Below are 12154 nucleotides of genomic sequence, written 5' to 3'. Positions count from 1 at the left end.
TGAGTTTGTTCACCAGAATTCAGAAGAGACAGAGGAGAAGAAGAGAGGACAAATGGTTGAAGGCAGCGGCCCCGGGTGTTCATCAGAACATCTCCCCAGAGGGTGTGCCAACAGTTAAAATTACCCCAAAAGGAGCACAGGCTCTGGTAAGGAGTCCAACAGGTGGACGAAAGAAATATCATGACAGATCAAGAAAGCCATAGAGGCATAGGCCCCAGCAAGAGCTGGAGGCGAAGAAAGAAAGACATAACCACAGAAGCGACCAGGACGAGTGCCAAGCATCGGTTCCTGGAGACAAACACAAAGCGGTGAAGACTGCGCTATCAGAAGTTAGAGTTCATGGAAGCTGGCATAAAAACAACAAATATTCCATTGAAGAACAGACAAAAAAGAGAGAACAGAAACAGAGGGAGAAACAAAGGCTAAGAAGAACATAGTAGACTAATGAAGATCAGGACCAGGATCAGTGAAATCAGGGTGACGGGGCATAGGCAAAGCTAGCCAAGACAATGTAGGCCAGGAAATGGGAGGACAAACCAGAGGCAGTGTGGTTCAGGGGCACCTGAACATGACATGCGTACCCCCTGTATCGGGGGCGGAGCTAACGTCATACCGACTGAACGCTTGCTCGACCATTGGTGTTCAAACTTGCATTAAGGTTGGTATACTGTAATTTCTTGTTTGGTATACTGGTATATCTTCTTGGTATATTGTATTGTTCATTGTTAAACATATTGCTTAGTGTTATAAGCAATACTTGCTTGTTGTTCAACTACTTAACAATTTCTATATACGGTGCTTAACTGTATGGCTTGTAAACAGTATAGCTTGTTTTATTTGCAGGTTACTACGCTGCAATTATACGATCAATAAAGCTTCAAGTCAGGTGAGGCTTTTGTTTGATCGTATAATTCTGCCAGTGGACATGGAGCGGTTCCTACGGCCCGAGCGGTTTGCTACTGACCCAAACTCCTCCAACGCTGCTCAAGAATGGCGTCACTGGCACAAGATGTTCCAAAACTTCTCTCTAGCAGTACAACAAACGATGCCCTCCGTGGACAAGCTCGATCTTTTAATAAACTACGTTGCTCCACGCCTGTTCAACTACATAGCTGACTGTACTACGTATGATGCGGCTGAAAAGTCTCTAACAGAACTGTTTGTGAAGCCCAAGAATGAAGTATTCGCAAGGTATGTGCTCGCTACATGATGCCAAGAACCCGGTGAGTCGCTTGACCAGCTTCTGCAGGCATTGAAATTATTAGCAAAAGACTGTCAGTTGAGTTCAAAGCCGTGACTGCTGCTGAAGCTTGTGATAACTATGTGCGAGATGCATTCATTAACTCGCTGGAATCCGGCACAATAAGGCAGTGCTTACTTGAAAATACAACTTTAGACTTGCAGTTAGCTTGTGACCAGGCTCGCACTCTAGAAACGGCACAGAAACTTTCTGCCTTGTATGTTCAGCCGGGGCTTCGAACGTCGCTGTGGCACACTCATCAGACCTGGAGGACTCTGGTGGACATGAAATTGTAGACGAAACAGTTGAGCCATTCTCTGCAGCTACTACTAGTGGTTTAAGATGTTTCTTTTGTGGTTACACTCGACATCCTCGCAGTCGATGTCCGGCTAAAGAAGCTCTGTGTATGAATTGCAAGAAAAAGGGTCATTATGCTAAGGTCTGACGGTCTCAGAAACAGACTAACAGTGCTTCCAACACTCAACACTCAGCTCCTATGCTTGATACTTTAGCTGGGACTTCACCCTTGTGCCTCCATAAATCAGTGGTGTTTCAGTCAGTGCACTGATTGACACTGGTAGCTCTGAGAAGTTTATTCATAAGAATACCTGTATTGCCGAGCAGAGTGGGTTGCTCGGCTATCCTGACAATGGGGCAGTTTCTATGACTACTGTATCGTTCTCTTCAAAATTCCTGGGACAGTGTTCTGTAGACTTAGAACTGCAAGGAGAAATTTACCATGATGTGAATTTTAAAGTATTACCCGATTTGTGTGCTGATGTGATTTTGGGCCATAAATTTTTACGAAATCATTCTATACTAGAGATGGCTTTTGGAGGAGAAAGACCTTCCCTTAGAGTATGTGGTCTAGCTGCCGTTAAAGTACCTGCTCCTTCCCTCTTCAATTATTTAGCACCCAACTGCAAACCGATTGCTGTAAAATCAAGGCGCTATTCTGAGACTGACAAGAAGAATATTGAATCTGAGACTGGTCGGATGCTACGTGAAGAGATAATTAGACCCAGTAATTCTCCATGGAGAGCCCAAGTATTAGTTATTAAAGGAAAACATCACAAGAAAAGAATGGTTGTAGACGATTCACAAACAATCAACCGATTCACGGAGCTGGATGCCAGCCCCTTGCCTCAGATAGACGAGATTGTGAATAACGTTGCTAGATTTAAAGTATACAGCATCCTAGACCTGAGAAGTGCTTACCATCAGGTAGAATTAAAAGAGGAAGAAAAACCCTATACAGCCTTCGAAGTTTGTGGAAGGCTTTTTTAATTCAATCGTATTCTCTTTGGGGTCACTAATGGGGTGGCCAGTTTTCAAAGAGTAATTGATGGCATCCTTGAGAAAGAAGGAGTGAAGGGGACCTTTGCTTATGTAGACGATGTCTGTGTGTGTGTGTGTGTGTGTGTGTGTGGAGACTCAGAAGAAGACCATCATACTAATCTGAAACATTTTATGGATGTTGCGCGATGATACAACCTGACCCTGATTCTTGAAAAGTGTAGTTTTCGACTCCGGTCTATAAAGCCGTTGGGATACCTTATACTAGCAGGAGAAATTAGACCTGACCCGGAGCGTCTAAAGCCGCTATTAAAACTTCCACTACCGAGCACCACAGGTTCTTTAGGCAGAACCATGGGCAAGCTTGCGCATTACTCCCGGTGGGTGCCGGGGTTTTCCGAGAAGATTCGTCCTCTCTTTCATGCCCATGGTTTCCCTTACCTGCTGCCGCTGCAAAAGCTTTTAAAGGACTAAAACAAGACATTGCTGAGGCAGTGGTTCGATCCTTCAACCCAACGGCTCCCTTTGCTGTGGAAACAGATGCTTCAGATCATGCCATTGCCGCTACCTTAACCCAGAATGGACAACCGGTAGCATTCTTTTCCCGAACGCTTTCAAATATTGTACAGAGGCACTCATCTGTAGAGAAGGAAGCTTATGCCATTGTTGAAACTCTAAGGAAATGGTGACACTATCTCAATGGACGCCATTTCCGACTTGTGACTGACCGTTGCTTTTATGTTTAACTCTAAATCAGCCGGTAAGATTAAAAATGATAAAATAACTAGATGGCGTGTCGAACTCTCCTGTTACCATTTTGACATTGTATATTGCCCCGGTAAAAGAAACATACCCACTGATGTGCTTTCACGCACATGAGGTGCCGCCAGTATGGATGAACTTAAGGAATTGTAAAACAATCTGTGTCACCCTAGAATGTCTTGTATGTCTCATTTTGTCTGGTGTCACAATCTGCCTTATTCTGTAGAAGAAGTGAAGAAGATGACTAATTCTTGCTCTACATGCTCTGAACTTAAACCTCAGTTCTGCAAGTTTAACTCCGGGCATTTGATAAAAGCTACTCAGCCTTTTGAAAGATTCAACTTCCCAGGTTCCCCTTTGCATTTCCTTGTTCGGACATGACTACTGGAAGTCATTTGGTGCCTGGTGCAGTTGTTCGCAATCTTTGGCATGACTGCTTATATAAACCTGCTTGATGGGGTTCTGGGAGTTCTTCTACTCCCCAAGACACTACACTCTGAACTGATGTCGCCATACACTCTGATCGGGGAACCTCCTTTATGTCTGACGAGTTGAAGGATTTTCAACTCAAAAAGGGGAATAGCAACTAGCCATACAACTCCTTACAACCCAAGAGGTTGTAATGGCTGAATGTACAATGGCCAGGCTGAAAGGTACAATGGGATTATTTGGAAGATGGTGCTGTTAGCTCTGCGAACAAGCAACTTAGACGTGTCCCAATGGGAGGTGGTACTTCCAGAAGCGCTCCATTCCATTAGATCTCTCTTATGCACCTCCACAAATTCCACACAGCATGAACGTTTCTTCCTACATACTAGGAGATCTGCCTAGGGGAGGACACTACCTATGTGGCTCGAGTGCAAAGGCCCCTTCCTTCTCAAATGACCAGTGCGGCTCGGCAAACATGATCCCATAGTTGACGAGGTGGACGTCAAGCCAGAGTGCACCCACATCAGGTTCCTAGATACCTGCTTGATGGGGTTCTGGGAGTTCTTCTACTCCCCAAGCCCAGCCTGAGGCCAGGCTTGACTTGTGAGTGTTTGATCCACCAGGCTGTTGCTTGAGCGGCCCGCAGGCCCACATACCTCCCACAGCCCGGTTGGTCTGGAACTTCTTATAGAAAACAGTCTAGTTTTATCTTGAAGATGTCCACGGTTGTTCCGGCAATATTTCTTATGCTCGCTGGGAGGATGTTGAACAACCGCGGACCTCTGATGTTTATACAGTGTTCTATGATTGTGCCTATGGCACCTCAGCTCTTCACTGGTTCTATTCTGCATTTTCTTCCATATTGTTCACATCAGATGGCCGGGTGACTACCATATTTTTACGTCACCTCATGCCCGGGGCCACTGAATGTGGCGAGAATCAGGTTTCCGATCTCCCCGTTCAACCCCAACCACCCCCAAGTGTGGAGGCTGGGGTAAACCCCGACCCGTTTCATCTGGGTTCACCTCCTCCTGAACTACCTCATCACAAAGTTCCTACCCTAGAAGCATCAAATAGAGAACTAATCTGACGTAGCGCTCCCTCGCAAATGCAGTATGCAGGAATGGCCTGGAACACTTGATCCTCCAACTGTGCAGGACCCCTTGTGACGATTTGGAAGGATGCGCCGAACCCCTACGCATCTTTGGGACTATAGTACTTAAATGCTAGATGGGGTGAATGTGGTAAAATGTCATAGATGCGTAGCCCCTGTATCGGGGGCGGAACTAATGTCATACCGACTGAACGCTCCCTCGACTATTGGTGTTCTGATCGTCGGGTCAGCCGGGTCGAGCTTGCGTTAAGGTTGGTATATTGTAATTTCTTGTTTAATTTTTATTGTTTATGGTCAATGACAATAATGTTCATTGTTAAACATATTGCTTAGTGTTATAAGCAATACTGTACTTGCTTGTTGTTCAACTACTTAACAACTACTATATACGGCGCTTAACCGTATGGATTATAAACCGCATGGCTTGTTTTATTTGCAGATTACTACGCTGCAATTATATGATCAATAAAGCCTCAAGTTGGGCGATGCCTTTATTTCACCACAGGCAGACTGACAGAGTCCAGAGCGGGAGGAGGCATCGGAGAGGGGTGGACAAGGAAATCGGTGGCAGGAAAGACAGACACGGGAGAGGGGCACCCGATCAAAGGCAGTATACAAAAGAGGATCAAAGACCAAGGGAACCTCCATAGCAGAGACAGGTGACTCTGCCACTGAAAGGGGAGGGGAAGCAGAGATAGTGTCGGATTCGGAAGGTGGAAAATACATAGAAGCCTTCTTACCCGCCGGGGAGGAAAGAGGAAAGGAGCCAGGCTTACGTTTCTGATGTAGAGAGACAGATGTACCATTAGCAATGTACTGGGCGACAGCCTCGACAATTTCAACAGAAGGAGAAAAGGAACGGTCAACACAAAGAATGCTGGGAGGAGGATGGACAATGGCCCAAACAGACAGGAGGGCCAAGAGACAGAGGAGAGGGCTGAGAAGGAGTGGGGCGAGAAAGGAAAGAGGGCAAAGGAGACAAGGGGAACAGGGAAGGAAGGCAGGAAACACCAGATAGAGAACCAGGACGACGACCCTCTGGCCCAGAACACAAAGGAGCAGACGTGTGGGGGTGGTGTTGGGGTCAAGGCCTCGAAGCGGTTGCGAAACTGAAAAAGCGGGAGAGGGTAATAAAAAGGGGAATGCAACACATGAGCATAAGACATGCCAGAGAAAGAGGGGAGATGGCAAACCTGGCATCTTGTCCCAGGAAAAGACAAATGATCAAGATGTTTCAAATTGAGAATGACTTCCTCAAATTTGTAGTGCACACATGTGTAGAAGGCAGGGTGGGCATCACCACAATTGATGCAGAGAGCATGGGAAGAAGGGCACTCCGTCTTGGAATAACCTGAGGTTCCACACAAGGGGCAGACACACACATTAGCTGTGCACCAGAAGGGACCATGGTCAAATCTCCAGCACCTGCTGCAAAAGCAAGGAGAGGGGATGTACTCCTGAACAGAGCACTGACACCAGCAAGAATGATGGAAGGGACCTACTATCAAACTTGACCTTCACAACGTGAAGAGGCTGACAATGACCACCATGAAGCAGGTGCTACAGAGCCCAGCCTTCCAGCACAGTCCGACTCGGGGGCCTGGTCGCCTACCCCACGAGCTTGAGAAGTTAAATGAGGGTCAGAAAAAGCCATAAAAATGGACAGACAAAAATTCATCCACGAATAAGCCCCAATACCCATCATGGAGCAACAATTAGAGGATAGGACACCCGACAAGATGGGGCCTCCCCAGGGGTGCATTGTGGATATATGCCCCGCAATCGCCACCTTAAGAACTGTCAGTCCGGCGAGATCGGGTTTAGCAACGAAGGCGAGGATTGACAGTACAAGCGTCCCCCTCGCTCAACAGCGTCGGGTACCACAGTTTTACGGGCGAGAGAATGTGCCTCCTCAAACACCTGGGGTCAAAACATAAGAAGACAGCGGAAAGAATAATCAAGAATGGCAAAACGTCGGCGGAAAATAGCAATCAGAAAGGAGAAGGGAGAGGAAAAATGAAACAAAGAAGAGGAAAAGGCATCCAACACAATTCGTGAAGACGACAGCAGGAGCACAAGGTTCCAAAAGGACAGAGGACTGTTCCATGGAGCATCACACTCTGCCAGTCATCCACCAAGGCCCCTCATGATGGCAACGGGCTGGAAAGTGAGGGAGTGGTCCCGAGTAAGCCAAACAGAACTTCCACAACAGAGTTAACCCTGTAGTGTAGAGCAATCTCGGGAAGATAGCTTCAGGGAGCTACTAGGGCTCCCTATAGAAAATGAGGATTTGGATAATGGGGTTCCACTGTAGTCCCAAAATATGGCAGTTATTAATTTTTTTCCTATAAATTTCAGCGTTAAACTACCTGAAAACTAGGAGTCAACAAGACTTTTACCAAATGTTAGATATCCTAGTTATAATCATTCTAAATCATTTTATATTCATTTTAAACAATATTTGAATATGTATAGTACCTAATATTTTAAAGCATAAAATTGCTATAATTGTCTTACCTCTTCTCTAGAAGAATTCATGGGAATAACGTTTGGATAAACCTTTCGAGGTCGAAGGTAGGAAACCAAGTCAAGAACTTCTAAACAGGATGCGTGCATAGATAAAAGCACTCTGCAGAAACTCCCATCTCGACTAATTTGTTTTAATTCCTGCAAAAAAAAAAAAAAAAAAAAAAATAATGAAGCACTGAATATAATAAAAACACTTTTTCTGTTGAGGCCTTCAGAAGCTCCTCAATGCTAAATGCTGGTCAAGACATTCCACTAACCCAGTTGTTTCTCAATTTTTTAAGGATGCGGACATAATCATATAAAAGGAACACCAAGAAATCTGGTGCGAGCACTATTTACCCAGGGTTACCAAGCTGTGTATATGTAGCTTGGTTCATTGGACAAAGGTCAAAGATACATGATAGTGGATTCCTACTACTGGCTTCAATTAACCCTTGTATGGCGCCCGGCTATTTAGCATGTGTCACCCACAGGCGTATACAAAAAAAAAAAAAAAAAAAAAAATCTAAACCTGTTAATTTGTGTTCACTGATCATGGGAAAAATAATAATAAAAATTCTAAGTGGCATATATTGCCTGCTATAGTCTGGCAAAGTCTGGCAAAAAACCAGCGTTGAATGTAATGAAACCCCATTTTCTGGGTGAGCCCCGGAGGCTCCCTGGAGCTTATCGGGCTAATGTATGTTATATTAGACCGGGACATTAGCTAAGGAGTTCACACCTACCAGGGACCAGCGGCAGAGCCTGGCCCCTTCAGAGAGGTTCCAGGGAGCAATGGCCCTGGAAAACCCCCCTTGTGGTTGGGGTTTTCCTTATCTGCCATCAACCGGAGTTAGGCACCCAGAAAGGTAGGCATAACAAAACAATCCCCACATGGTAAAAACCAAACAAAAAACCAAACAGAGAGGTAGAAACTCCCTACAATCACAAGCAAACAAGCAAACATCACACTTTACTGCTGCGCCAATCGTCCGCGCAGCCCTCCCCGCCCCGAGAGGGGGAGGGGGGAGCCCCGGACCTACCGTGCCGGCTGCCAAGCTTCAGTTCAGAAGCTAAGCTTCAACCAACGCGAAAAAAACGCCGACCGGTGGGAGGGAGGGTTGCCAGGGAGCCTCTGGGGCTCACCCAGAAAATGGCGTTTCATTACATTCAACGCTGGTTTTCTGTGGGGAGCCCCTACGGCTCCCTCGAGCTTCATACCCAAAGAGAAGGAAAAGAAAGGGCCAACCCGGGAGGTGGCCGCCACAAACTCTGCAACGCAAAGGAGCAGACGCGCATAAAGAATGGGCGGCCAAGAACCTGTGCGACCCACAAATCCCTGCGCCCGAAATGAGCCCAGACATCGCCAACACAGCAGCAAAAGCTGCAAATGTCTGAACAGAACGGCCGCAAAGACAGACCGCAGGCTGCAAGAATGAAAAACTCTGCGGACGACCTAGGAGACCCGAGCCCAGAAAACAGGGAATGAGGGGAACTGGATCAACCACAGCGCATCCCCAGACACGGTACGCAGGCAACCGCAAAAACACAACTGGACAACACATGACGCACCCCCGGCCAAACCAATCAAGCATCAATAACCCAAGAACCCCCCCGGAAAGCAGCCATCTCGACCGTCGCCAGGACAGAGAAAGGCTGCACACGTACAAATCTTCCACCAGTACCAAAGAGCAGAAACCTGAACCGAAGGGGCTACCACAAACGGAGAAGATAAGAAGGCACCCTGATGAAGGACCAGGACCGCTCAGGCGACGCATGAGCAGGCCGGAGGTGAAACAAAACACGAGAAAGCGTACGAAACGTCATACTGTCGCCAAGACGAAGCTCGCAGGTGGGACACCGTCAACAAAGCCACCTGAACACCACAGAGATGGTGATACCCGCGTCAAAATACCAGACGCAAAGAGCCGAGGAGAAGGCCGAACCAGTCACGTACAGGACCGATTCGACCTGCCGAAAGAGGCGGAGCCGTGGGAAAACGCCCCGGGTTCGAACACCTATCAAGCAGGGTCTGAAAATAAGGCTGGCCCGGCCACCAAGGAACCATAAGGACTGCTCTCATGGGAATGGGCTGCAACCGAGCCAGAACCCGAAGCAACAGCTGGACCGGGAGAAGAGGAAAAGGTACCCCCACCTCGACCAGTCCTGCCGAAAAGCATCCACCGTGAATGCCTCGCAGGTGGGAAAGGGCGCCACATAAAATGGACGACGCCTAGACCACGCCAACTCGAAGACGTCCACGGCCAGGAGTCCATACGTCCGACAGAGCCAACAAAACGAGTCGGTGACGACTGGCCAATCCGCGAAGAAAGGAATGAACTGGGACAGCTGTCCGCCAGGACGCAAGACACACCCCGGACATGAACCTCACGGTTAGCCAAACCCCTGTGGTTCTGGCAAGAACCGCCAGAGAACAGTCCGAATAGAGCTGAATGGTAGAGCACCGAGTGACCCAAACCCTCCGAAGCGCAAACCAGACAGCCACGAACTCCCGAACCGTGCTGTGAGCCCGACGGACGGACAGACTCCATCAACCTCGGCAGACCTGGTGAGCACTGGTCACAAAGCCCCAGCCGAGAGATGACCCGTCTGTGAACACATCGAGCGAAGGCTCGGGGAGGTGCCAAGGCACGGAACCCCGAAAGCCCCAAAGAGGAAGCTGGTGACGCAGCACCAACACAAGATCCCCGGAGGAACGAACCCAACGAATGCAAGAGGCGGAAGGGAAGTCTGTGAAGGAACCAAACAGACGCTGAAGCCAAACCCAACTCAGCGGGCAGACCAGCATGTCGAAGTTCAGACTCCTGCACAACTGCTCAAGCAACCGCTGAGCAACCCGGGACCCCCTCATGTACAGTCGAAGGCGGGACCACAGCCACAGTAACACTTCTGGAGGGAAAGACAACGAGTGGCCCAATAGCCCTAAACAAGGCCCAGGTCCAAACCCGGGACGGAAACAGATGGAATGGCCTCCAGATCACCAGGAAACCAAACCCGGCGATCTGGAAAGAACCACACCCCTGGCGAGCAGACAAGCGGACTGACTGGGAGCCCACACCAGCCAGTCATCAAGGTAGGCCAACCACCGAATCTCAGACTCAGACAGGGCACCAAGATCCGGTAAAGATAAAAAAAAAAAAAAAAAAAAAAAAAAAAAAATTATATATACCAAGTGCCCATTACAAAATAGGGAAGGCAACAAAAGCAGCAAGCCTGAAGCCCCACCACCAACTGTGCCAGTCCCAGAAAACTGGAGAGGAACGTGCCAAGAAGTGACTTGGAGGTCCAGGGCTCCCATCCAGGCACCCGGCCCCAACAGAAGCCGGACAGGAGACAACAGTCCCTCGAGGAGGGCATAGAATCCAGGGCGCAGACTGAAGAAGTTCAGAAGAACTGCAGATGCGAAAGGCCCATGTCTGCAAGGAGCAGACAGGAACCCCAGAAGGATGGGGCGGATCGACCACGTCCAACGCACCCACCAAGATGACATGACGAAGCGCAGGGAAAGAAACCCACCCCGCCAGCTCTGAACCCCCCCAAATGGGGAGATATGTATAATATGTTAAACAAAATTTCATAGGCATTAAGCACAAATTTTGTACATAATATTTATGATGTATGTCCATTAAATAAACCCTCATTTAAATACCAACAAATGATGTTGGGACATACAAACATCAAATGATTCCAAAGTTTCTTCACCAGCTGCCAAATAACTGAGTGTACGTTCTGCCACTAGTAGAATAGCCCGCATTTTGAATGTGTGGTGGTGAAAGTATCTTTCACCACCGGCCTCTGAAAGTATCACCACCGGCCTCTGGTGGCGTCAGTAGACGCCACCAGAGGCCGGAAGACAACCAAAAGCGCCCACCAACAGCGGGACCATGCGAGAGTCAACAGAGCAAGCTGCTCCCCCAGCGCCCCGTCAACAGAGTAGGGAACAGAACCCCTTCTGAAAGAAAAAGTACACATACATATACACATTATGTATATACACATTCATATACCCAATCACACAGCGTACACATGCACATGCGTACACTCACACATTGTGGTTAGGAAGTGATGTGGTGCAGGCTGACTCCATACACAGTTTCAAGTGTAGATATGATAGAGCCCAATGGGCTCAGGAATCTGTACACCTGGTGAATAATGGTTGAGAGGCGGAACCAAAGAGCAGAGCTCAACCCCCGCAAACACAACTAGGTGAGTACATACATTGCAAAAGAAAAGTACAGTATCCACTCAATTTGATGCGAAGATGCGACCAGATGCGAAGAGCAGAGGAGAAGGCCGAACCAGCCACGTACCAGACCGGTCCGACCTGCCAAAAGAGGCGGAGCCGCGGGTTTGGACACCGATCAAGCAACTTCTGAAAACAAAGCAGGGCCGGCCACCAAGGGGCCACAAGGACTACTCTCCTTGGGAAGGACTCCAACCGAGCCAGAACCCGAAGCAACGGCTGGACCGGTAAAGAAGTACAGGTAACTCCACCTTGACCAGTCCTGCCAAAAGGCATCCACCACGAACGCCTTGCAGGCAGGGAAGGGCGCCACATAGAATGGGAGATGCCGAGACCACGCTGATGCGAAGACCTCCATGTCCGGGAGTCCGTACGTCCGGCCGAGCCAACGAAAGTGGCGATGACTGATCAATCCGTGAACAGAGGAATGAACCAAGGCCATCCACCAGGACGCAGGACACTCCCCGAACATGAAACGCACAAAGAGCCAAACCTCGAGAATCCTGCAGCCGAGCCACTGGAAGGGACCAACCATAAAGGA

General features: G+C 48.3%; 1 protein-coding gene across 4 annotated transcripts in view; it reads right to left on the bottom strand.

The window, feature by feature from the left end:
- LOC123761792 (protein artemis) overlaps window positions 1-12154 on the bottom strand; it is a 134778-nt gene that overhangs the window by 32055 nt on the left and 90569 nt on the right. For all 4 annotated transcript variants that reach the window (XM_045748000.2, XM_045748004.2, XM_045748002.2 and 1 more), the window contains exon 6: window positions 7359-7508. In XM_045748000.2, the coding sequence (XP_045603956.1) occupies window positions 7359-7508 (150 nt within the window). The remainder of the gene's footprint in view (window positions 1-7358; window positions 7509-12154) is intronic.

Source organism: Procambarus clarkii, chromosome 24 (genome assembly GCF_040958095.1).
Source record: "Procambarus clarkii isolate CNS0578487 chromosome 24, FALCON_Pclarkii_2.0, whole genome shotgun sequence".
Lineage (NCBI taxonomy): Eukaryota > Metazoa > Arthropoda > Malacostraca > Decapoda > Cambaridae > Procambarus > Procambarus clarkii.
The sequence above is the reverse complement of the archived record's forward strand: the minus strand, read 5'-3'. Positions and strand labels throughout refer to the sequence as shown.